Source organism: Camelina sativa, chromosome 4 (genome assembly GCF_000633955.1).
Source record: "Camelina sativa cultivar DH55 chromosome 4, Cs, whole genome shotgun sequence".
NCBI lineage: Eukaryota > Viridiplantae > Streptophyta > Magnoliopsida > Brassicales > Brassicaceae > Camelina > Camelina sativa.
Window position 1 is genome coordinate 4767727 of NC_025688.1, and position 26405 is coordinate 4794131.

A 26405-nucleotide genomic window follows, 5' to 3' on the forward strand; every position below is an offset into this window, starting at 1 on the left:
GTTCACAAAAAGAGCTCATGCAGAGATTGAAAAAGCAATTGCTGGAGCCCAATATTGCACAAGATATATGGCCAGAAACAACATACATGAGGTATGGGAGAGTGGTGTAGGTTATAGTGTTGATATGGATGCAAGAACTTGTGGATGCAGGAAGTGGCAAATGGTTGGAATCCCATGTTCTCATGCGGCAAGTGTGATAATAGGGAAAAAAGAGAAGGTTGAGGATTATGCCTCTGACTACTACACAAAGAAAAGGTGGCGAGAGACATACCTTGATGGTATTAGGACTGTGCAAGGGATGCCACTGTGGCCTAGACTGAATAAGTTGCCTGTATTGCCACCACCATGGAGAAGAGGAAATCCAGGAAGGCCTTCTAACCATGCTCGGAGGAAAGGAAGAAATGAATCTTCGTCTTCTTCAAATACCAAGAAGATGACAAGGGAAAAAAAGGATCATGACATGCTCTAACTGTCATCAAGAAGGCCACAACAAGCAAGCTTTCAAAAATCCCACTGCCATTAGTGTGCCAAAGAGACCAAGAGGAAGACCATGAAAATATTAGGTTTAGTATAGCTTACAAGTTTTAGCATAGATTACAAGCAAGTTAGCATATAGCTTACAAGTTTTTTTTTTTTACATACACTTGAATTAGGTACCGCAACCACAAGGATCACAAGCTCATTAATTACCACAAGTATCTTCTCAAGTACCACAAGGAGGAGCTCATGAAGGACAACAAGGATCTCAACCTCATCAAGTACCGGTTGGATCTCAATCTTCTCAAGTACCTCAATCTTCTCAAGTACCACAAGGATCAAGAGCACATGTTCCACATGGATCAAGAGCACACGTCTTAAGAGCACACGCATCAAGAGCACACGTGCAAGGACCACAAGGAGAAGGAACACAACCGCAAGGATCACAAGGACAAGGACCACAACCGCAAGGATCACAAGGAGAAGGATCACAAGGGCAAGGACTTGGTAGATTTGCATCATGGTTTGAGTGTTCCAACTAGTTTTTTGTTTTGTTTTCTCACAAGGGCAATGACCAAAGTAGAACCTATCTATGTTGTTAAGGATTTGTTTGTTTTATTGTCAAGCTTTTTGGTTTGTTGTCAAAACAAGTTCTATTTATGAATTGGTACTTGCAACAAAGTCTTTCATTGTCAAACTACCATTACAAAGTCACATTACCACAAACTCAAAACAGAATACAAAAGACTCTAGTAACCAAGAACAAATTTCTGACTTTTGGTTTTAAGAAAAAGGATCACAATGGCAATGGCACTAAAAGTAAGACACACCAAGCACAATGAGCTCATCAACTTCCATTTNTGTTCCACATGGATCAAGAGCACACGTCTTAAGAGCACACGCATCAAGAGCACACGTGCAAGGACCACAAGGAGAAGGAACACAACCGCAAGGATCACAAGGACAAGGACCACAACCGCAAGGATCACAAGGAGAAGGATCACAAGGGCAAGGACTTGGTAGATTTGCATCATGGTTTGAGTGTTCCAACTAGTTTTTTGTTTTGTTTTCTCACAAGGGCAAGGACCAAAGTAGAACCTATCTATGTTGTTAAGGATTTGTTTGTTTTATTGTCAAGCTTTTTGGTTTGTTGTCAAAACAAGTTCTATTTATGAATTGGTACTTGCAACAAAGTCTTTCATTGTCAAACTACCATTACAAAGTCACATTACCACAAACTCAAAACAGAATACAAAAGACTCTAGTAACCAAGAACAAATTTCTGACTTTTGGTTTTAAGAAAAAGGATCACAATGGCAATGGCACTAAAAGTAAGACACACCAAGCACAATGAGCTCATCAACTTCCATTTCTTAGTGTCTCTTTTGATCAACATTCCATCTTCCTTCAGTTTTTCAATCCTTTCCTTCAAATCTTCAATCTCTCTGCCAATGATAGAAAATTTGGGTAAAGCATCTACAACTTCCTCATATACACTTTCTTCAACCCATTAAAACAAATGGTCCTGAAAAAACATAAAACCTGAATCAAAACTCGAAAACACACAAAAGCAAAACAATTCTATTACATACATCTCCTCTGTTTGGACATCGAAAGAAAGGTCTTCATGAGTTTGCTTGCGTGTTTGATGTGTAGAAAACAACATCTTTGCCGCAATGACACTTCGAGGGAACACCATGTCATCCACGGACTTTCTTTTCACCACTTGATTGCCCAGAATTGCAACTCATATCTATTGAGGAATGAGATAAGAGTTTTTGATTGAGATAAGAATCGAAAAATCAAATTGGGGAGAAGAGAATTAGGGATTTTGTTTTCGATTTGGGGGTTTTGTTCTGTTTTCTCTCGGGTTCAAAACGGTGTCGTTTTGACACTAACGTGGAAGATTAACGACCTATTAATACCGGCTGATTGCTCTATTTAAGAATTTAGTGACATGTCCAATTCGTTGTGGCCAACAAAGTTTGATGATTTAAACGGTAAGTAAATAGAAATTCATGTTTAAAATGGCCTCCAAAAAAGTTGATGATTAAAATGGTCATAATTTGAAAGTTTATGATTTTAACCATATTTTTTCTCTTTTTCTAATATAATGAAATATTAAATAAAAAACAAATTCTATGTGTAGGTAAGAAGTCTTGCCACCGAACGAAAAAAAAATCTAAATTAATGTTTCATTATTGTGATGACTCTTTCCCAAATATTAGTGGTTCTCATCTCATAAAATATAAACATTATTTCCCAAAGAAGTCTTTTTCTCCTACTTTTTTTTGCTGTCTAACATAAGATTTTAGTATATCCAATTACTGGGTGCTGTCCCTTGCAACTCTTGATGATAGTTTATAATTAAAATTGAAAGGAATCTTTATCAGTTTATCTGAATTTCACGTAATGACTTGGGTTCAATATAGTTTAGCTTATGGTTATGGGAAATTCTTCAAATAGTAATTCTGTTTTGGTTATTAAGTATCTGTTTGGAAAATTACGTAAAAACAAGTGAAATATTCTTGTAGATGAAGCCACAACTTGCACTTTGTAATTAGTCAGGTTGGTATTGCTTCCAAACATATGTATTCCTAATTAAAAAAAAACACACTAAAGTTTGAGTAAATCTTTTCCTTGAAAAAAAAAGAGACAAAACTAAAATATATATATATATATATATTTTTTGAGATATTTATGAAATAAATCCTGGAGTTGGAACTTATTTATAATCATACTATTAATATTAATTTTACAATTATTTTTTATTTTAAATAATATCAAATTTGGAATCTAACTTAAGAATATTTTCTCCAATTCAAATTTCCAAAAGTATTGGACCAACACCCATTATCATTAAATATTTATATTTATTTAATTTATTCTCTAAAAAACTATTGATAATAATTTAATTTTCATGTGTTTGAAAGCCAAGTGATTAAACTGTTGATAATAACTTTAATTTTTTTTAAAAAATTTGGGGCCCGAACTGACAACAAATTGTTAAAAAATATTTACTTCTTCACCGAAGTGTTTTTCAGTAGCTAATATATTAATATCTAGATTTTTGATTCATACTAATAAGAAACAATTGATATAAATCAAACTTTACAAAAAAAAACACTCTACCATTTTAATTGACTTGCACAACTATAAATACAAAAGTGTTAAATGATATAGAGATAAAACAACCAAAATTACAAAGTTAAATTATAGTATACTCATATAATTATAAAAATATAATATATTATGTAATACTATTAGCTCTATATTGTAAATGAAAATGAAAAATCACAAAAACAAATATTTGTTGACTAAATTAAATTTAATAAATAATAAAGATATCCTAACTTGTATATAATAAACCATTACATAATATAAAACTATAGTAAATTAAAAAATACAAAATATATTATATACATATATAGTTAATATAATAAAAAAATATTTTGTATTTCTAAATAAAAAATATAGTTATGCGGTATACCGCGAATGAATATCTAGTGATTTAATATAAAAATTGATTTTTCAAGAAAATTACAATATTTTTTATTTTCAAAAAAATGATATTAGGACCAAGAAAAAGAATGAGGATGTCATCATAGTGGATAACTATGTCAGGACTCATGAGTTATTAAATAAACTATTGGGAAATACTATCAGTTTTGTTCTCAACGTATATTAAACTATAAAGATCCGTTGGATGGATAACTTGTTCTACCACTCAAACTCTGTTTTGGATGCACACGTCTGTCTATACACATGCATACATGTATGGATCATGATGTTATACACCATTACAATCAAACACATAGCATACATAATCACAATTATCAGAACTTTTTTATGTTATAATGTTAATTAGAGAGAGAGAGAGAGATCTGAATGATATTGCTTTATAAGTCCGCATATAGAGACACCGCATCTCTTTCTTTGCTCTTCATTCACTTCTCTCAACGCCAAATTTGCAGACTTTCCCAGGACCATAATTATAAAAAAAAAGAACGAAAAAAAAAAACTTTCCTTTTTGGAATTTAAATTTGTGAAAAATTCTCTTCCTTTTTCTTCACCGTCAATCCTCTTAACAGAACATTCTCCGATCAATTCTTTCTTCTATGCTCTGATCAGACAGCAATCTCACCGTGAATTTTCTCTGAGTTGTTGTTGATGATGATGTTTATGATGGTTTGATGCAGATGGGTTTGCTGAAAGTTTCCTTTTTTACTTAAACAAGTAATCACTTTTATCCAGCTCCTTTTGATTTTGACTTTGATTGTGAATCTGGGTAATGATCAGATTATGTTATTTTGTAGTTGACATTTTCCCAAATTGATTGATCTCTTCTGATGTGTTTGTTCAATCAAAGTAGATTTCTGGGTTTATTTTGTTGTTGTTGTTGTTGTGATCATGGTGAAAGGTCAAAACTTTTGAGTTTCCGTGTGCAGAGGAGAAGGAGAAGTCCTTTGCGTGTGACAAACAGTTATCTTTTCTTTTTAATCTTCCGTATCAGATCCATTTCTTAATTGAATAATCCTCATCATTGTTGATTCCTACACTTCTCTTCCAAGTTTCCTTCTTTTATTCTCTGTTGATTGTTCATAGATTCTTTCTTCTTTGTTCTTGATTAGTCAAAGGTTTCAGCTTTTTTTGTGTAACTTTGCTTGTTCTTGACTACTTTGTTTTACCGCAGTTGATTTTGATTTGGATCCTTACTAGTTTCTGTTTTCTTATGTAGATCAAAAATTTTAGATCTTGTTGAACGGATAGCTTGAGACTACAGAATTTTCTGTGTTTNAAAAAAAAGAACGAAAAAAAAAAACTTTCCTTTTTGGAATTTAAATTTGTGAAAAATTCTCTTCCTTTTTCTTCACCGTCAATCCTCTTAACAGAACATTCTCCGATCAATTCTTTCTTCTATGCTCTGATCAGACAGCAATCTCACCGTGAATTTTCTCTGAGTTGTTGTTGATGATGATGTTTATGATGGTTTGATGCAGATGGGTTTGCTGAAAGTTTCCTTTTTTACTTAAACAAGTAATCACTTTTATCCAGCTCCTTTTGATTTTGACTTTGATTGCGAATCTGGGTAATGATCAGATTATGTTATTTTGTAGTTGACATTTTCCCAAATTGATTGATCTCTTCTGATGTGTTTGTTCAATCAAAGTAGATTTCTGGGTTTATTTTGTTGTTGTTGTTGTTGTGATCATGGTGAAAGGTCAAAACTTTTGAGTTTCCNTAATTACCACAAGTATCTTCTCAAGTACCATAAGGAGGAGCTCATGAAGGACAACAAGGATCTCAACCTCATCAAGTACCGGTTGGATCTCAATCTTCTCAAGTACCTCAATCTTCTCAAGTACCACAAGGATCAANAGTCCTTTGCGTGTGACAAACAGTTATCTTTTCTTTTTAATCTTCCGTATCAGATCCATTTCTTAATTGAATAATCCTCATCATTGTTGATTCCTACACTTCTCTTCCAAGTTTCCTTCTTTTATTCTCTGTTGATTGTTCATAGATTCTTTCTTCTTTGTTCTTGATTAGTCAAAGGTTTCAGCTTTTTTTGTGTAACTTTGCTTGTTCTTGACTACTTTGTTTTACCGCAGTTGATTTTGATTTGGATCCTTACTAGTTTCTGTTTTCTTATGTAGATCAAAAATTTTAGATCTTGTTGAACGGATAGCTTGAGACTACAGAATTTTCTGTGTTTTCTACATATTTCAGACAAGTCAGAGTGTGACTTTGTCTTAGTTGTGATCTGTAGATTGTTAATAATGGATGCTACAACGAGTGGAATACCGGGTTTACAGTACATTAACTTACCGGAGCAACCGGTTTCGACTACTACTTCTCCTCCAGTGTCTCCATTTCAGAGGCCAAAACGTCATTGTTTTGGTGACTCAACTCCTGGAGAGTTTCCTTTAGCAGCTAACCCTTCTATTGTCCTTCATGTTCTCACTGAATGTAGATTGGATCCTCGTGACCTCGCTAATCTAGAGGTTTTTGTTTCGATAATCTCTAAAACTCTTTACTGAAATTTTTTGAAGGATTTGATTTGTTCTGCTGATTTCTTTTTAATCTTTGTTGCTGTTTTTAGGCAACATGCTCTTTCTTTAGCCAGCCAGCAAACTTTGCTCCGGACTGTAATTTATCTTTACCGGAGCTCGCTGCTCTTGACATGTGTAATAAAAGGGTGATCTTCAAACGGATGAATGAAGAAGAACGTCAAGAGATGAAACGTAGATGCGGAGGATCATGGAAATTGGTCCTTAGGTTTTTGCTGGCTGGTGAAGCGTGTTGCCGAAGAGAGAAATCTCAAGCAATTGCTGGTCCTGGTCATAGTATTGCAGTCACATCGAAAGGCCAAGTTTATACCTTCGGTTATAACAACTCTGGACAGCTTGGACACGGCCATACCGAGGAAGAAGCTCCAATCCAACCTGTTAGGTCAATTTCATCATCATCAAGACTGAAAAGAGAAGAAACGTATATGCTCTTGGGTTGATGGAGTGTTATATCGTGATGTGTGCAGATCATTGCAGGGGATACGAATCATCCAAGCAGCTGCTGGTGCTGGTCGGACAATGCTAATAAGCGATGACGGGAAAGTTTATGCGTGTGGAAAAGATTGTTTCGGGGAAGCTGAACATGGAGGGCAAGGGACTAAACCGGTTACAACTCCTCAGCTTGTAACATCTTTGAAGAACATATTTGTTGTGCAAGCGGCTATAGGTAATTACTTTACTGCTGTTCTCTCACGAGAAGGAACGGTTTATACATTCTCGTGGGGCAAAGAAGGTATACTAGGACATGGAACCGAGGCTGCGGATGTCGAACCACATCCTCTGTTAGGCCCACTCGAGAATGTACCCGTTGTACAGATTGCTGCTGGTTATTGCTACCTTCTTGCCTTAGCTTGTCAACCAAATGGCATGTGAGTATCTTCTTATACACTCTTTCTTTTTCAGCTACCTATCTAATTTTAGGCTGGCTCGACAATATTATAGGTCATGTTCTATAATTTTGAAATGTATGCTTATTTTAGGTCGGTTTACTCGGTTGGTTGCGGTTTGGGAGGCAAACTAGGTCACGGCTCAAGAACGGATGAGAAGTATCCTAAGGTAATCGATCAGTTTAAGATATTAAATCTTCAACCAAGGGTGGTTGCAGCAGGTGCTTGGCATGCCGCGGTGGTAGGTCAGGATGGAAGAGTGTGCACTTGGGGTTGGGGAAGATATGGATGCTTAGGACACGGTAGCGAGGAATGTGAATCAGTTCCTAAGGTTGTTGAAGGGCTAAGTCATGTAAAGGCAGTTCATGTTGCAACAGGAGATTACACTACTTTTGTGGTCTCGGATGATGGCGATGTTTTTTCGTTTGGCTGCGGCGAATCCGCTAGTCTCGGTCACAATCCTGTCTTTGATGAACAGGTTAGGGCTTGACTATAAAATGTGACTATAACACACTTTAGCGTTTTATTATTTGTCTGTAAAACCTGCGTTAAAGCTCATTTGACTCTTGTCTTTGTTTTATCTTGTTAGGGTAATCGGATTGCAAACGTGTTGAGTCCAGCGGTAGTAACATCGCTGAAACAAGCGAATGAGCGGATGGTTCAGATTAGTCTAACGAACTCGTTATATTGGAACGCTCATACGTTTGCGCTCACGGAATCAGGGAAGCTATACGCGTTTGGTGCAGGCGATAAGGGTCAGCTTGGAACAGAGCTTGGTAGAAACCAATCAGAAAGGTGTTTACCGGAAAAAGTGGATATAGATCTCAGCTAGCGCGGTTTCGTTGGCAAAAAATTGCGTTTGGACCGCAAGAAATTTGCGTTTTCTTTTATGTATGTTTATAAAGGTTGTACCAAAGGGGGGACAGAAATTTAAGGAACTTGTCTTAACATTTCATTGTATAGGGTTTTAGATTATTCTAATTTGTTGTTCATGGATGATTTAGGTTATGTTGTTAATAATTGTCACATAATTTCATTTAATCGATTTATTGTCTGATCCTTTGTATTTCATTTCTATAAAAGCCTAAATATAATGTTTTCTAATTTTTTTTTTCTTTTGGTTTGAGATGATTAAAAATACTTTCTTTTTTTCTTCCATTTTTGTTGGGTTTTTAATTAGAGTACTAAAAATATCGATAGAAGGAAACTTGGGCAAAAGATTTCTATTTATTAAATGGTTTTGCTATAATTTTTGATAAGATTGACTAATTGAGACAAACAGAAGAAGCTTAATTAGAAGTAGAAGATATATGAATAATAGCATTTTCCCGTTTGAGCACAGATAAAAGAGTGATAGAAAAAAAAAATAGCATTTTCCCTAGCCGTTAATATATATGGCAAACCTTATTTTTAGTGCGTTATCTTCGCACTTTGATCAAGCAACTATATAAACAAAGAGCCTCACCACAGAATTTTAGATATTAAATAAATAAATAAAAGACAATACCCCTAAAACATTTAAAAAAAAAGTTTTTCTAGGGAATACTAAATAATTAACTAAAAATAATGGCGCATCTTCACCTAGTTTTCCTTCTTTTTATTGTTGCTATTTCCGTTGTGATTGTATCAGCTGTTGATAAACCACCGTCAACCACCACCGCCTCAACTCCCGCTGCTACAACTCCGGGTGATGGCAGTGAAGGTGATGTACCGGTAGATGACAATACTATTGGAATAGCCGACGACGATACAGCTCTTGCGCCCAGTGATGATTCTTCCGGAGATGAAGAGGTAGCAGTCGCCGGACCTATTGGAAGCGATTCTTCGTATGCTAACTATCCACCACCTGAAAAAACTTCTGCAAGTGAAGTCAATGTAGCTTCCAGTTTTGTTTTTGTTGTTGCTGCAGCTGTTGGATCGTTCTTCTTTTTCTAGAGTTGTGATCGGCGCGTGAAATTAATATTTTGTAATATTTTCTTATAGATGTATAAGTATTTGTCCGTCCCTTCGTACATCATATAACTGGGATGATACAAAAAATATTAAATATGATCAAAAATTTGTTTTCTTAATGACAACATGATTTTTTGCATGTCAATATATATTTTGTGTTTTTTTTGTTTATTATTTATATTTTATAATATGTTGTGAACAATATCCATTCAAATCATATATCTCCGACAGTTTAAACCGTTGATGATTGCGAATTTATTTGTCTACCATCCAAAATTTCAAATGATGAGTCACATGGTTGGAGCTAATATGATGTTTCACCATATCTAGCTCCTTCCATTATACTCCCTCCAGATCGTACTATAATATTTTGTATCTGATCTAGTGGAGAATATGAGATGCAATTTACTACTTCTTGTGAGGTGGTAGAGTAGCAAGTCATTGTAAGTGTCGAACTCATGATTTTGAGATGTAAATAAACATGTGTGGTGTCAATACAACAAAAGAACAAAGAGTTTCTCAGGCCGGTGTAAATATTGAAAATATTGTTATGGCTCCGGTTCAATTTTAGAAAAATGGCCTTAGTTACATATAAATTGTTTTTGAAAATTCTTTTTAGGCTTTAAAATATACTACTTTTTATGTTAATCTAAATTGGTCCCAGTGCAAATGCATACCTTGCATACTCCTGTCGCCGGCACTCTTATGATGACACATCAGATTTTTGGAGTAAACATGAAATGACACATCAATTAAACTCACACTAGGTTTTAAATATGTTTTAGATCTAATAATGTTATAATAATTAAATATGTTATAAAAATGATTAAAATATATTTTAATATTGAAATGTTTGATTTTTTTAATTAATTGAAAAGGGATATTCCTTAATCATTTAAGTTGGCAATTATGTGTAAATATCCATAAAAATGAGAACAATAAATTCATTAGTATATCGAGTTCTCTAGGAACGACACATCAGCATTTTCTTAAAAATACTTCTTTATTATTATATAAGAGATATCTATATAAAAACATTTAAATTAATAGGGCTCATTTTTAATATCCAGTAATAATCATTTCTGCTTCCACATCACCCAAGCCACGGAAGACTATTGTTGTGTACTTATGTTTACGATGTGCCACCGCGTGAACCGTCTTAGCGTCTTCATCGAAAATGTAAACCCGTGAGCCAAATTTGGGATTTATATATATGTTTTGTTGCTTTGGATTGTCGAAGCAATCTAACCACTATGGTTTGGACCACCTTAACTGTCGAGCCGCCGAGTAGAACTTTGAGAAGAGTTGCCGAGAAAGGTAATCGGCCAAAACCTTTTACCGTGTTGTGTTGTTGATGTGTTGCTTTGGTTGATTATTGAACCACCAAAAGCCCTAACCATGAAGATGTTAAGTTTAAACCAACTAAGGCTTAAGTTCACTTATTTCCAAACCAGTAACGTAATAACATGGTCACGTCTTAAGAACCAAACTAGCACCATTATAAAGCCTTAAAAACTTTTATAAGCTGGCTTCACGATCGTCTACTTGGTATAAGTAGGTGTGAATCCCTTGGATTTCAACTTCGATGTTTGTCTTTCTGTCGATGCTACTGCTACAGTAGAGTTTAGTTTATTTGTCATATTTGTTGGGCATAATTTTAATCATATAAATTATAATAGATAAATTCTATTATAATTGTGATATTCTATAAATAATAGAGAATTATGCATTCTCTAGAACATTGAGTTAATACCGATCGTAATGGTAAACATTGAGTCAATACCAGCCGTAACGGTAAGCATCAAGCCAACGCGGGCCGTAACGACCAGCATCAAGCCAATATGGGTCGTAACGGCAAAACATTGAGCCAATACGGGCCATAATGGCAACCGTCAAGCCGATACGGGCCGACACAACAATTAACGAGCCAATACGGGCTATAACGACAAACAACAAGTCAATACGGGCTGTAATTGGACTTTGTGACCGACTCTGATTTGCTACGACGTTATCAAGGAAATATTTGACTCAATCTCGTGTAGAGAATATTCGAAACGACTTTATCTCATCTAGAGGCGGTTACTCAAACCCAAATCCCATGAAGATTAGGGTAAAGAGACTTCTCTATAAAAAGGGAGCGATATCGACACAATACGGGGCGAAATCAAGAGCAAAACAAGAGACCTAAAACACAGCCACACGACTCAATTCCAAAACATTGCTAGGGTTCCTAAATTGACTCGTTGTGCCTTAAACTCTTGTATTTGAGCTCGATACTTTGATCAATAAAAACGACTATTCAACAACTATTTCTTGTTTCCGTAGACTCTAAACGAATCGATTATTTTTGCCCAAACAATTGGCACTAGAGAGAGGGGCTAGAGTAAACTACGTGAGATGACAGGAAACAGAAGTGATACGGCTAACATCGATGCGAATGTCGCTGCTCAGCTTGAAGCCCTGACTACTAAGCTGAACGAAGCAATGCAGAAGCTGACATAGATCGAGGCAGATAACGCTAGGCTACGGGAGGAGAACGCCTCGCTGGTGACAGCATGGAGAGTTTTTACCGAAGCAAGCACTAGATTTCGCGGCGTGCAAGTGAATCAGATGCAAGACCTTAACTCAACGCCTAGAACCAATAATTGAACACCCATAACGGAAGACAGACGACTGGAAACTCCTCGACAGGAAGAGAACGACGGAGGAAACCCTGATACAAGGCAGACACATGAAAGCCTAGTTCGAGAAGAAAATTTGGCTCAACAAGGAGTTGTTAACACACCGCGCATGACAGGAATCGAGCATGGACAATTCGACCACTTGGAAGTAATGTTCAACAAACGATTTGGAGAGATGGAAGCTATGATTGAACGATTACCAGGTGTAGCTCAGCCAATTCGGAAGAGCAAATTACACTCGTATACTGACACACCATTCTCTAATGAAATCGCAGTCACTGAGATGCCGAGAAATTTTGTGCTACCAACAATGAAGATGTTTGATGGAACATCCGACCCGGATAACCACATAGCGCAATACAAACAACGAATGTTCACGACGGCCATCCAAAGAGAATATCAAGAAGCTACCATGTGCAAAGGATTTGGCTCAAGCCTTACGGGGGCTGCGCTTCAGTGGTTTATCAACTTGCCAAACGGCTCAATAAATTCGTTTGCATCATTGACGGATCTTTTTGATGAACAATTCGCAAGCAGCAGAAACCTCGAAAAGGCAGCAGATGATCTGTATGAGGTGCGACACAAGAGAGATGAGTCATTACGTGCCTACGTGGGACGATTCAACAAGGAGAAGGTGTCAATACCAAGTTGCAACATGTCTACTGCCATATCGGCATTCAAAAGAGGTTTACTTTATGATGGTGACTTGTACAAAGAACTTACCAAGTATCAGTGCAGAACCATGGAAGATGTGCTCTCGCGGGCATGGGCACAAATAAAATAGGAAGAAAATACATCGTATCGACATCGACATTCTTCACATTTTGACTCTCGCGTAGTGAGAAACGAAAAATCAACACGAGATGATAAACCTTACCAAAGACATCAAAGCGAATACACTAGCATCATAAGTAATGGTGAGGAACCTTGTCAAACTTTAAACAAAACTGAAAGTGAGGAGCGCAAATTGTCAAAATGACAAAGACATCAACGACGTCTTGATTTGGTTAGGCATGGTGGTATCAGGTTATTGAAAGGTTTTATAACTTAAGTTATTATTCATTTTCGTTTTTAGTTCTAGTTTTACTTCTTTTAACATTGATAGATTTTTGATATAAAATAACTAAGTTTTTAGTAACTCATTACCCATTATGAGAGTATACTTTGTTAACTTGGTAGCCATGTGTTGATGACAAAAATCAGTAGAAAAGTGCTTACCCTTGGAGAACCAATGCTAGATAATCGACAAAATTGAAAAATTTATGGATGCTTACCCATCGAGGAAGCAATTTTTCAATATGATAGTCACTGCTAACCAGTTGCGGAAGCAGGCGCGAGCAAATTATGTGATGAATCACTGGATGCAAAACCTTGACAACGAAACACTCGTTAACAAGAATCTTATGGTGAGACACTTGATGCACAAATCTTCAAGATGTTCTCTACTAAAACTTAGAACTCATGTCATGAACATGCGCCATAAATCTTGTTGCAAGACAATAAAATCATGTCATTCGATGTGAAGCTTGTCACGATACAAGATAAACATAACTTACAACACATGACATGGTCCTAAAGTTGTTCATATAGTAGTGAGGCCATTGATACACGAATACGTGAACAATAGGCTCTCTGCAGAAAATAGGGAATCACCTGAAATGCGAAACATTCGCTACAACTGCCTATTAGCGAGACGTCGCTTTAGGAACGTAACAAATCTGGAATCCACCTGATGGTCGGGTCCAAGCTTAGCAAACTTGACAGCAAAACACTTGCTAACAGTAAATGAGCTACGAAACGCTTTAATTGGGTCACAAACCCGGATTATGTCACGAGCATAAAGTATTTGGCTATGACAAAATCGCCAATGGGAGAGCAATTATAATTCATCCCATGAAATTGCTATGGCCAGTTGTCATTTAAAAACCAATGTAGAATCAATGTGTAGCCAATTCAAGAAATTGGCTAGGAACCACATTGTAATTTTAAAAGCCAATGTAGACTCAATGTGTAACCAAGTCAAGAAATTGGTTAGGTACCACATTGTTATGTAATAGCCGATGTAGAGTCGATGTGTAGCCAATTCATGTAATTGGTTAAAGCCACATTGTCTATTTAAAAGCGATACATGGTGAGTCTCCAGCTAATTCATGTAATTGGTTCAAGGCACATTGTCTATTTAAAGCCAATACATAGTAAGTATGTAGCCAATTCGAGAAATTGGTCATGGCCGCATTGTCATTTTTAGCCAATGAAGAGTCAAGATATAGCCAATTCAGGAAATTGGTCATGGCCGCATTGTCATTTTTAGCCAATGTAGAGTCAAGATATAGCCAATTCAGGAAATTGTTCATGGCCGCATTGTCGTTTTAGCCAATGCAGAGTCAAGATAAAGCCAATTCAAGAAATTGGTTAGGAACCACATTGTCATTTAAAAGACAATGTAGGGTCAATGTGTAGCCAATTCAAGAAATTGGTTAGAGACCATATTGTCTATTTAAAGCCAATGTATGGTTAGGAACCACATTGTCTATTGAAAACCAATGTATAGTCAATGTGTAGCCAATTCAAGAAATTGGTTAGGAACCACATTCTCTATTTATAGCTGATGCATCAATATGTAGCAAATTCAAGAAATTGGTTATGGCTGCACTGTCGTTTCTGAACCAATGTGGAATCAATGTAAAGCCAATTCAAGAAATTGGCTAAGACCACATTGACGTTTTAGAGCCAATCCGGGGTCAATGTGAGGCCAATTCAATGAAGTGGATATAGCCAAATATCGACTTAGACCAACATTGAGTCAATTGTGTATCCAATTAAAAGAATTGGAACCAATGCAAAGTCAAGTTGTGGCCAGTTCAAGTAACTTTGGTTATGATAACTTTATCGTTTTAGAGCCGATGTGAAGGCAATTCACCAAATTGGCGAAGGCAAGACCGACAAATTGGAGCCAATGCGGAACCAATATGTAACCAATTCCAGAAATTGGTTATGACAGCATTTTGGTTTTAGAACCAATGTGGGTTCAGTGTGTAGCCAATTCAAGAAATTGGTTACGACAACTATATCGTTTTAGAGCCGATGGGAAGACAATTCACTAAATTGGCTATGACAAAATTGTCATTGTTGAGTCAATGTAATTGGCTATGACAAAATTGTCATTGTTGAGTCAATGTGAAACCAATTCCTTAAATTGGCTATGACAAAATTGTCAATATAAAGCCAATGCACAGTCAATTTGATAAACCGTTGATGACAAACATTGTCACAGGTCTTGCCATGGGGTAAACATCGTCCCAAAACTACAAAACTACAAAATCACGATATGGATCACGACATCGTTAATGGAAGGCAGCGAATTAATCAAGTGCGAGAAAACAGCTACATCTAAAGGTATGTCATGACTTATACAAATATTTAGCTTAATATTTATAGTTTATTAAAATGATACCATTTGTCTATACTACTCTCTAAATTCTTACTAAGAAAATAGAGAGTGTAGGAAAAACTGTTGGGCATAATTTTAATCATATAAATTATAATAAATAAATTCTATTATAATTGTGATATATTCTATAAATAATAGAGAATTATGCATTCTCTAGAACATTGAGTTAATACCGACCGTAACGGTAAACATTAAGTCAATACCAGCCGTAACGGTAAGCATCAAGCCAACGCGGGCCGTAATGACCAGCATCAAGCCAATATGGGCCGTAACGGCAAACATCAAGCCAATACAGGCCGTAATGGCAACCGTCAAGCCGATACGGGCCGACACAACAATTAACGAGCCAATACGGGCTGTAATTGGACTTTGTGACCGACTCTGGTTTGCTACGACATTATCAAGAAAATATTTGACTCAATCTCGTGTAGAGAATATTCGAAACGACCTTATCTCATCTAGAGGCGGTTACACAAACCCTAATCCCATGAAGATTAGGGTAAAGAGACTTCTCTATAAAAAGGGAGCGATATCGACACAATACGGAGCGAAATTGAGAGCAAAACAAGAGACCTAAAACACAACCACACGACTCAATTCCAAAGCATTGCTAGGGTTCCTAAATTGACTCGCTGTGCCTTAAACTCTTGTATTTGAGCTCAATACATTGATCAATAAAAACGACTATTCAACAACTATTTCTTGTTTCGTAGACTCTAAACGAATCGATTATTTTTGCCTAAACAATACCCATATGTATATAAGTTGTGACCATTTATATCTTCCCGCGTCTTCCAGAACCCATAACTCAAAATCTATACTTATTCCACTATATAATTTAGACAATTGCGTCACTGAACCTAATTTTTCTGTATAGTTTATTAAAGAGAAATACCCTAAAATAGCACTAAAACAAATTTTATGGACAATTATAGCACACATTAGATTTGGGTTCTCAATTTCACATTTAGGATATAGTTTTATATTAAAATTCTCTTTCATGAATTTGACGAAGCTGAACGTTTTAGACCTAACATCAAACCCAACTATCATAAAAAAATTGGAATCCATGTTGACCAAAGGTCTATAATACGAGCACCGTTGCTACATATCTCATTATCAGTTCGTCCAGGAATATGGGTAGGCAGCATTTGATTTATTTAAGCTTCTTAGTTTTCTCGAGAAGTTTTCAACTCTTGATACAATCAATATGGAACAAAACTAGCTTCACAACCTCTTTTTTGGCAATTAAGCTTAAGTGATCTTAACTTAAATAGCAATATTATGATAATTTTTTAGATCTAAAACTCTACCATCTTTGTCTAGCATAAGAATATCAAAATTTAGAATCCTCTGTTTTTGGATTAGTATTTAAAGAGTCTGCAATAATAAGACTATCTAGCATCCCCTTGCTGAATCTGCCACAAGAGATGTAGCTTTTTAAATGAATATCAAGGAGATAAGATGATAGAATAGGAAACAAGGAAAAATGAAAGTAGCCACTCTGGGGACTCATGGTTCTCTCTGATGGCAAGACTCGATCTATTGAGGGTATTGTTGATGTTTTTAACCACTTTGCGAAGCTCTCAGGTCTCACGATAAGCATGGAGAAATCCACACTATATTTGGCTGGGGACATAGCCCATCCCCTAGACTCTGCCTCGTTCCCATTTGCCATAGGTACGCTACCGGTTCGCTATTTGGGACTACCTTTAGTTACCAAACGTCTTACAACTGGGGACTCTTCCCCTTTGTTGGAGCAGATTCGGAAACGGATTAAATCATGGACGGCTCGTTACCTCTCCTTTGCAGGACGTTTTAACTTAATCTCTTCTGTTTTGTGGAGTGTTTGCAATTTTTGGCTGGCAGCTTACTGGTTACCTAGGGAGTGTTTAGATGAGATAAATTCCATGTGCTCTGCATTTCTCTGGTCGGGGACAGAGATGAGCACTAGGAAAGCTAAGGTGGCTTGGGAGGTTGTTTGTCGACCCAAGTGTGAGGGAGGTCTTGGTCTGAGGTCTCTGCATGAGGCTAATGTCGTGTGTTGTTTAAAATTGATATGGAGGATTGTGTCTAAGGGTGACTCCCTATGGGTGCAATGGGTTCACACAACTCTACTAAAGTAAGCTTCCTTTTGGTCGCTTAAGAGTACAACTAGCTTGGGTTCTTGGATTTGGCCCAAACTTCTTAAGCATCGGGATTTGGCAAAAACATTTTGTAAAGTTGAAGTGGGGAATGGGGAGAATACCTCTTTTTGGTTCGATAACTGGTCAAATATGGGTGCACTCGTTGATGTTGTAGGCGATCATGGTGTTTTTGATATGGGGATCAATTGGCAGAGCTCTGTGGCAGCAGTGTGGGCTCGCCGTCGTCGGAGAAGACACCGTGCTGATCATTTGAATGCGATTGAGGACGCCATGTTGTTGCAATGGGAACACCGTAAGCAATATGCTGATAGAGTGCTCTGGAGAGGAAGAAATTATGTTTTCAGGCAAAAAATTTCAACCCGGTATACTTGGAATCACATTAGGACGACGTCCACTACGGTGTCATGGCATAGGGGCGTATGGTTTGGTCACGCAACACCTAAGTTCTCTTTCTGCGCTTGGTTGGCTGTTCTAGATCGTCTCTCGACGGGTGTGCGTATGGTTGCGTGGAATGGGAGGACTGCGGGTACTTGTGTGCTCTGTAACCTAACCATGGAAACCAAAGACCATCTGTTCTTCAGCTGTGATTTTGTCTCCCCTATTTGGTCTGCTCTTGCCAAGGGACTATTAAAAAGCCGGTTCACCACTGATTGGGGTTCCCTTCTTGATCACATCTCTAGCTCTCAACTACCGCGGGTGGAGGGTTTTCTTCTTTGCTATGTCTTTCAAGCAGTTATCTACACGATTTGGAGAGAAAGCAATGGTCGCAGGCATGGTGAGGATCCGAAGCCTGCAGCTACTATCATTGCGTGGGTGGATAGGCAAGTGCGAGACCAGCTTCTTGCCATAGGCTACATGGGAGATAGGCGGTATGAGGAGGCTTTCCAAATGTGGTTACAATCTAGAGCTTAACCTAAGGATTGAACTGGTTTTTCAATCAGCTCTTTACTTTCAAACTATGTTGCACAAGTTGTAAAAACGTTTTTATTTTTCTTTTGAATATAATTTAACATTAGATTCAAAAAAAAAGAAAGTAGCCACTCTGCTTGTATTCAAGGTAGCATAACAAATATCTTATTACATAAATAAAAATGGGACATGCTAGAGATTTAGAGACCTTAGATGTGGTCTTCAACCTACGGATGACTAACATAAGAACTCATCAATAAGTCACAAAGTGGCTTACTCATGAATAAGAGAGTATTAAAAAGGCTTAAACTTAACAACCATTCCTCAATGTATGAACCATTACTGCAGAAGGAATAAACATAGTGTCGTAAGAGACAAATGAACACTAAGAGCCCATGATCTGTTACAGTTGCATAAGCTTCACGTCCTCCACATGGTTCAGAAAGGTGTGGACTCTAGATCTAAGATGGTTAAACACATCCATTCCTTGGAATTCAACTCTTATCATTGTGTTCCTCTCCGAATTGTAGTAGAAAACATCCGATGTGCAGCGCCGCGACAACACAATATCATTAGTACTGGTCCTTCCAACAATGTATAACTGAGTCTGTGCAACAACATTCTTCCACATAGGAGGCAATGCATATACAAGCTTCGACCATTCATGTTTCTCAGCGTCTACTAGAACCCACAACTCAAGACGTCTAGTGTGGCAAAAAACTTCTCCATAAGCCCCATCTGACTGAATTGCACCTAATCTACCCTCATAGTTTACCATAGCTGAATCACCATACAGGGCCATGCCCCTAGCTTTCTTAACAAATCTAAACGTTTCAGAGCTAACATCAAAGCAAACTATAGTAGAAACATCTGAACCTAGACCGACCATAGCTTGGTAATACAAACAACCATCAATGCATATCCCATCGTGTGCAGGATGATGGGGTTTACAACAATCAACCATTCTCCAAGATAGTGTTTGAGTACCTAACGTCAGAACCTGATACTCCTCACAATTCTTCTTGTCGTTTCCATAACATGCCCGGGTCATGGACAATAACTTGAATAGTTTACCAATGGGATCATAAACAAAAAAGGTTCTCACATTAACCCTCCTTGTCTTCACTTTGGGTAAAGGTAAGGCTTGTCCAGTGCTGGGGTTGCATATCATTGGTACTGTTTCCTTCCTTCCCTTTAAGACCCGTTGATGTGTAAGACAGACCAAACTGCCGACAGGACCACAGATTTGAGAGGTATAAAAACCTTCAAAGGGAACTTTCATCTGATAACTAGGGGACACTAGAGACGAGTTCTCATCTGGGTTTTGAAACTGTGGTGATGTGAAGAAGAACAACTCACCTTGTTTTCTCGCAGGCAAACAGTAGTTGCAGGCGAGTTGAAGATCTGGTCAAGAACAGCTCTGTGAAATCTGGACGGACAAGTACCAAGGACCAGAGCTTCGACACACAGCGACATCTTGCTATAGTTTTCGTCGGCAGTTTCAAGAGTATTTCGAAAATGATATCTGTTGGGATCGTCTCTGAGTTTGCTCTTCCGTTTGGAGATTGTGTATTGCGACGGGAAATGGTTAGAGCTTCCTCAGAGTCATGCTGCCGCCGTGTTTTCATGGCGGAGAGTAGAACACTGCCTTCAACCCTAGTCGTCCCGTAGTTAGTTTTAGTTTTTACCAAAAGCATTCAAAAGTGAGGAGTTGATGAGATCAGAAAATATCGTAACTGAATTCGAGAAATGTAAAGCTTTGTTGTACTGCTTATAGATTTACGAAGTAGCCCATAACAAATGGGCCTTAACCCAGGCCTAAACCAAGTCACGTGTGAGTAAGCACGTGCGAATCAGACGCGCGTGGATGATGCGTCATCTTCTCCGTAAACACTCTTTTAGCCGATACAAGTAAGAGTTTTGCAGAGTAGCGAGCGTCGATGAAGGTCGTCCAACGGTCAACCTTTTTCGCTGTGACTACAAAATCAAATCTGCATCACTTTCACTCGTCTTCTCAGGTCATCCTCTCTGTTCTCTGTGTCTTCACAAAATAAAATAAAAATAAAAATCTGAACTTTTTTTCAATTGCGTTTTGGGGATGATGTTTTCACTGTGTGTTTAATTCGATTTCAGAGAGTACCCATTTCTTCTGAGCACGAGTCACGAGAGTTTGTGTCCAGATTACTCGATAGAAAATGGGGATTACAGAGTCCTGCATCTCCAATTCAGGAGATAGGTGTTTCTTCTGACAAAGGAATTGAAAAATTCTCTTTTTCCAACAACACTCGTCCACATCTCGGTGATGAGATGTTAAAGAGAAATCAAGATTCGTCTTTTTACATTCTTAGAGATGATCTTTTACATCCTCTTGTGAATGGTAACAAAGCTAGAAAGCTTGATGCTTTGTTACCACTTCTTGAAGATTATAAATTCACTGATGTGGTGAGAAATGTGATCTCTTTCAATATCTCTCAATTAATTGGTTTTTTTTTTTTTTTTTAAAGCTTAGAACTTTTTGGGTTGTGTATTATTAGGTTACATGTGGAGGTTGTCAAAGTGCACATACAGCTGCAGTTGGTAAATGTTTTGAATCTTTTTAGAGAACTAAATCGAATTAGTTTTTAGATTGAAATAGAAATCAGGTGTTTTGTATCTTGCAGCTGTTTCTTGTGCCGAGAGAGGTCTAAGATCACATTTGCTACTACGTGGAGAACAGCCTGAGGTTTTGACTGGTTATAATCTTGTTTCAACTATGTATGGAAATGTTCAGTATGTTCCAAGATCGAGGTATGCCAATAGAGAGGAAATGCTGAGAACTTACGCGGATCTGGTTTCTGGGGAAGATGGTTCTGTCTTATGGGCTAAAGACATTGTTGAGGGACTTGAGGCTGTGGATGTTGCAAAAATGGATGATCTGTTGAGTTCCAAAAATTCTGGTAGAAAGGTTTTGATTGTCAATGAAGGCGCTGGAGATGCTCTTGCATTACTTGGTAAAGATCGATTTTGGATATGGTTTTAGGTAGTGGACCAAATCACTGTGGAAGAACTGACCAAGATTATCGTTTAACAAGGGACTTTGTCACAACGCAGGTATGTTTCGGTTAGTGCAGTACTTGTCACAAGATCATGTACTCGGAAAGACAAAGCCGGTCAGATTTGTAGTTGATGCTGGTACTGGAACAACTACTGTGGGCTTAGGAGTTGCAGCTATGTGTTTAGGGTTAGGCTTTGTTCACAAGATTTATCGATATATAGACTTTGTGTCTGTATGTTTCTCGTGCACCTAAGCTTTAAGCATCTTGATTACTATCTCACTTAACATTCTTTTCAGGCTTCCATGGGAGATCAATGCGGTGATGCTAGCTGATACACTCGAAAATTACAAAAGACATGAAGATCGCTTGATAGCAGAATTTACAAGGCAGTTTCCTGCATCGGTCGTCTGCAGCAGCTTGGATATGAATCATATGATCAAATGGGTAGATCGTCAACATCCGAGAAAGTACGCATGCAACTTCTTCCTTTCACACCAAGTTTGAAGCTTGATAAAGTGGTTTGATTGATACTTCTTAGATAGATCAGTTATCAATCTCCTTTCGTTCTTGCAGATTTGGGAAGGTCTTGGATGGAGAAGTGGAGAAGTGTCAGAAAATTGCACAGGAGACGGGTGTTTTAGTGGATCCGATGTATACTTTAGCTGCTTGGGAGATAGCCGCAGAGCTTGTGCAGGATGAGAAATCGAGCATTGTAGTGATGCTTCACACTGGAGGCACTCTAGGGATGTTTGGTCTTGCTCAAAGATACAAATCTTGCTTCACTAACTTGAAAGATTAGGATACAATTTCCAAGACTCGGAGCAGTCCAAAGATGTTTTTGTATAACTCCAATTTTTTCGTTTTGGGTTCAGTTTTAGCAGGCCTCAGAGCCGTGCGAAATAAAGAAATTTTAGTTTAATATTTAAAAATGTAGTTTAATGTTTAAGCACAAAGATTTACAACTAAATTGTTGACAAAAATGCTAGCAAATAATCAAATATAAATTGTGACTAACATTTATGTACATAACTACGATATATAAAATACAGTATTTTATATAAAAATGTTATGTACATTTAAAATTGAAATGCATGTACGTATAAACAAAAATAATTTAGATAAATGATAATTCGACTAAAAAAGAAGGGGAAAATTCTCAAAAATATGCCAACTTTTGTATTTTTGCAAGAAAACTACATTAATTTTTGGTTTCCCATGTAATAGGAATAACTGATACATGTGAATTTTTTTGAACATATACATGTACATCATTACGTTCAACATGTGTGTAAGATATATATATGTAAGATATGATATTTTGTCTTAAAATACGATGAAATATTTAATTTTTCGGTCATCTAAATTGTCTCTGTTCTTAAATTTTTTGGAATATTAGTATTGCATATATATATTATTCCTATATTATGAATATCATGATGTATAGTTTTATATTTTCTTTGCCATCATAATCTTAAGATATATAGCGTATTTCCTATTTTATTTTTATTTTGCACTCCTTTTAAAATAAATAATTCACATAAAGTTATTATTTAACTATTTTCAATTTCTATTCACTTATTAATATAATTCTAATCATGTATCATTTATCAGTATATAGTTAATTAACATATATATATATATTAATATATTAAAAATCAATTGTTGTGAATTGTAAATATATATAAGTTAGGTTTTTGTCTCACCTATATTGGTACAATTGAATCATTTCCCCGTATGATTTTAACATATGACTTCATTAATCATCTCGGAAGAACGTTTTTAGTTTTGGATCAATCGTCTCGTATAATATTTAAATAATATAATAAATGATAGGTTTTTGAATGTCTTAAGTTTGTTGAGTGAACTAAGAAAGCTGTAAAACAATTGACGAAAACATTTTAATTTTTTTTACAAAGTTTTAAAAATACTTATGTATTATGTAAAAAAAATATTTATGTAATGTAAACTATTTAATAATTAATTTATTCAATAAGTTACTAAAATTTGTTAAAAGTGTCTAGTTACACCATCACCACCATTCACGTAGGAGGCTAGGACGAGTTTTTTGGTGCAATTGGTAGTCATGGATTCTAAGGGTTCGAGGCTCCGATTGGTAACGGCTGTTACTTATGGCTGTAAAGATTTTAACTTTAAAATTTTAGTTGTTGAGAATTTAGTTGTAAATGTTTTGACTGTATAAACTTTAACTGTTAAAATTTGATCGGTAACAAACACTTTTAAATCTATAACTGTTAATTTTATTATTAAAAATATTGAAATGATGATATTAATGATGATAATAAAAATAAAAATAATTATTATTGAAATAGATCTTAAAAGAAACAGAAAAATATAAGAATAATTATTTTATATAAAATATGTAAAATATATATATAAACTTGTGGAGAGCTTTATTATTATTTCAATCATCATAAAAAAATAAGAAAGAGAAAAAATAACTACCACTTTTTTATTTATTTATTTTTTAACAGCCAAAAAAGTCTCACATTTGTGGCTTTAAAAATTTGTAGGTACAAACTAAAAAAATGGGCAGTTAGACTTTTAAAACTTTTAAAGATAATAAAAATCATTGGTAAAATTTTGGCTTCTAAGACTTTAAATTAATTTTAAAGTCTTTAAAGTCTCTCCCAATCAGAGTCTGAATGGTGACAGCGTTTAAGGTGGACAAATCTATCAACGGATTAGACCGTTTTTTATTTACCATTCATTAAATAGAGTTTGCAGTGATGTCGTATAGGGATAATAGAGAAAAACCGCTGCGGACTAATTGCAAACCGTTTTGTGTACAAATAGAGTTGATCCGCAGCGATTTGTTGTCCATCCGATTTTTAGGACGAATTAATCCGCGGACCGATTTGTTCGTACTAACCACTATCACGATTCATACCCTAATTATAGTATATGAATGGTTTAAGAGATGGACTAAACTCTAATCGAAGATTTTCATGTTTAGAGGTTCGGTCAATATGACTTAGTTCAGAGTTCAAATAAAATATCTACCTCTATTATATTCAGAATCATATTAGATTATTAGAATAATGAAATCATTAAACGAAAACCAACGAGTGGATGAAAATATTTCTTATTAGATTCGGCCATGAGTAAAATTGGTGGTATTCCATGTACGGTTACCAAAACGAATCATACACCAAATAAGAAATTTAAAATATCTTTAGTATAAGAAAATGCGGAAAAAAAACAGAAGCAAACGTGGTAAGCAAGAAGTGGTATTAAGTAAAATATTTGTTTTATGATTGATTTTATCTGAGGAAAAGGAAAATATAAAAAAACGCAAACCAAGATTATGGTTTTTGGTCGTTGGTTTTGGGGAGTCTTCTTCTCGAACCGAGATTTTTCATGTGCACGTGCGTTTGGGTCACTACTTCGTGTTTAACAAACACTTTCTTCACTACCCTACTATAATATCCACGTTAAACAATACTAGTATTCCTTCTAAAGATCTTTCATTCTGATAGTATCATACAAGTAGTATCATATAAGCTTTTTGTAAACTAACTTTTTTATTTAATTTAAGTTTAATGTGACTTTGTAATGTAACCTTGGACTCGCGAAAACAATGTATGTGATCCATCCTTAAGACTTAAGACTCTAGCTGATTGGAGAGTATTGCCGACTTCAGATATTTTGGAGATCAGACATTGTACGTTGTAATGTAAACTTATACTAAACATATGAGATATGAGATATTTCGTTTGTTATAATTAACCAAATGAAAAACACGAACACACGCCATCTATATTGGTATTTAAAAATATACTCATACGAAGGATACTGATAAAAGTAATTCACTATTGTTATCGGACTTTAAGTATCTATTTCAATTTTTTTTTTTAAGTCAAAATCAAATCAGAATTTGTTTCATAGATATATATATTTCCATTTTCCACTAATATAAGAAAATAACAACTGAAAAAAAAAAAAGATAAATACCATGTCATTTTTGAAATACATTAGCTTTTGTTTTGTAGTGTGTTTCTTCTATACATAGGTTTTTATGGATTCGGTTTGGATCCGACTCCTAGCAATTGTACCGACTTCCGACCGATCACAAACCACTGGCACTCGATATGTGACGATAAACCGGACAGAAAAAAAGAGAAGAAACATTAGGATAAGGTGTAATGGAAAAAATAAAGTTCTAACTAAAAGCAAGCCGTATGGAGTATTTAGCTTCATTTTCATGGACGTCACTATCTAAAAGGCGGTTATAAGAATAATGAGGGTTCAAGAAATAATAAGTGGAGAGCAAATAAACTCTTATAAAACCTAATGCCATTGCCACCAAATCCAGCTATTATTATTGACTAGCTAGGCCTCCATTTTAGAAAGCTCCCAAGCAAGAATATGAAAAACGTTCCAAATGTCTTTTTCAAAATTTTTAAGATTTTGTTGATAATCTAGATTAAATTCTGATACCATATTAGTTTTTCCCATAAAGATAGATAGGGATGAAAGAGAAAAGTTTTTTTTTTTCATTCAATTAAATCAAGTACTATAAAAGTAAACCAACAATAACGAGTATAGCTTTTTATTTTATTTTATCAAACACAATAACCAGTATAGCTAAACCGAGATATGTAGACTCTATAAATTAATTCTGTCCTCAATCTCTAGAGCTGTAGATTCATGCTTGTGTTATGCCTTGTGGAGATGTGTAGACTCTAATAGAATAGATAGTTAAATTGATATAAACATTGACATTAAATCTCAAACCTCTCTTGCATGGGTCTAAGTCCGACTCTGACTATTATT

The 26405-nt window shown here is 36.0% G+C and overlaps 5 protein-coding genes across 11 annotated transcripts; 4 read left to right on the forward strand and 1 right to left on the reverse strand.

Annotated features, from left to right (window-relative positions):
• On the forward strand, positions 68 to 469 carry LOC104783531. Its single transcript, XM_010508675.1, has one exon. The coding sequence runs from the start codon at positions 68 to 70 to the stop codon at positions 467 to 469; it is 402 nt and encodes a 133-aa protein (XP_010506977.1).
• On the forward strand, positions 4355 to 8478 carry LOC104779819 (ultraviolet-B receptor UVR8). Of its 6 annotated transcripts, none has more exons than XM_010504213.2 (6): positions 4355 to 4713; positions 6235 to 6482; positions 6581 to 6930; positions 7016 to 7417; positions 7529 to 7913; positions 8025 to 8267. In XM_010504213.2, the coding sequence occupies exons 2-6, from the start codon at positions 6258 to 6260 to the stop codon at positions 8265 to 8267; spliced, it is 1605 nt and encodes a 534-aa protein (XP_010502515.1). In that variant the 5' UTR covers positions 4355 to 4713; positions 6235 to 6257. The 6 variants fall into 6 exon arrangements, with proteins under 6 accessions (XP_010502515.1, XP_010502513.1, XP_010502512.1 ...); XM_010504211.2 differs by having other exon boundaries at positions 6248 to 6482; XM_010504210.2 differs by lacking the exon at positions 4355 to 4713 and adding an exon at positions 5276 to 5514 and having other exon boundaries at positions 6248 to 6482.
• On the forward strand, positions 8958 to 9520 carry LOC104779820 (anther-specific protein BCP1-like). Its single transcript, XM_010504214.1, has one exon. The coding sequence runs from the start codon at positions 9002 to 9004 to the stop codon at positions 9368 to 9370; it is 369 nt and encodes a 122-aa protein (XP_010502516.1). The 5' UTR covers positions 8958 to 9001; the 3' UTR covers positions 9371 to 9520.
• LOC104783532 (putative F-box protein At2g19630) lies at positions 18980 to 20204 on the reverse strand. The gene is made up of 2 exons (XM_019244047.1): positions 20012 to 20204; positions 18980 to 19935 (listed from the first exon to the last, which is right to left on the reverse strand). Exons 1-2 carry the CDS (start codon positions 20202 to 20204, stop codon positions 18980 to 18982), a joined length of 1149 nt encoding a protein of 382 aa, XP_019099592.1.
• On the forward strand, positions 20457 to 22557 carry LOC104779821 (D-cysteine desulfhydrase 2, mitochondrial-like). 2 transcript variants are annotated; one of them, XM_010504215.2, is made up of 7 exons: positions 20457 to 20594; positions 20710 to 21018; positions 21111 to 21153; positions 21219 to 21566; positions 21667 to 21796; positions 21908 to 22078; positions 22185 to 22557. In XM_010504215.2, the coding sequence occupies exons 1-7, from the start codon at positions 20517 to 20519 to the stop codon at positions 22408 to 22410; spliced, it is 1305 nt and encodes a 434-aa protein (XP_010502517.1). In that variant the 5' UTR covers positions 20457 to 20516; the 3' UTR covers positions 22411 to 22557. The 2 variants fall into 2 exon arrangements, with proteins under 2 accessions (XP_010502517.1, XP_010502518.1); XM_010504216.2 differs by having other exon boundaries at positions 20462 to 20594; positions 21237 to 21566.

Excerpts from the sequence above, each read along its gene's own strand:
- LOC104783531 (XM_010508675.1), top strand. The coding sequence starts at position 68 with ATGGCCAGAAACAACATACATGAGGTATGGGAGAGTGGTGTAGGTTAT.
- LOC104779819 (XM_010504213.2), top strand. The coding sequence starts at position 6,258 with ATGGATGCTACAACGAGTGGAATACCGGGTTTACAGTACATTAACTTA. Across the intron at positions 7,418-7,528 it reads GCTTGTCAACCAAATGGCAT|GTCGGTTTACTCGGTTGGTT; the intron begins GTGAGTATCTTC and ends TGCTTATTTTAG. Across the intron at positions 7,914-8,024 it reads ATCCTGTCTTTGATGAACAG|GGTAATCGGATTGCAAACGT; the intron begins GTTAGGGCTTGA and ends TTATCTTGTTAG.
- LOC104779820 (XM_010504214.1), top strand. The coding sequence starts at position 9,002 with ATGGCGCATCTTCACCTAGTTTTCCTTCTTTTTATTGTTGCTATTTCC.
- LOC104783532 (XM_019244047.1), bottom strand. The coding sequence starts at position 20,204 with ATGAAAACACGGCGGCAGCATGACTCTGAGGAAGCTCTAACCATTTCC. Across the intron at positions 19,936-20,011 it reads CTGGTCCTTGGTACTTGTCC|GTGAGTTGTTCTTCTTCACA; the intron begins GTCCAGATTTCA and ends CGAGAAAACAAG.
- LOC104779821 (XM_010504215.2), top strand. The coding sequence starts at position 20,517 with ATGAAGGTCGTCCAACGGTCAACCTTTTTCGCTGTGACTACAAAATCA. Across the intron at positions 21,567-21,666 it reads AGATGCTCTTGCATTACTTG|GTATGTTTCGGTTAGTGCAG; the intron begins GTAAAGATCGAT and ends GTCACAACGCAG. Across the intron at positions 21,797-21,907 it reads GTTGCAGCTATGTGTTTAGG|GCTTCCATGGGAGATCAATG; the intron begins GTTAGGCTTTGT and ends CATTCTTTTCAG.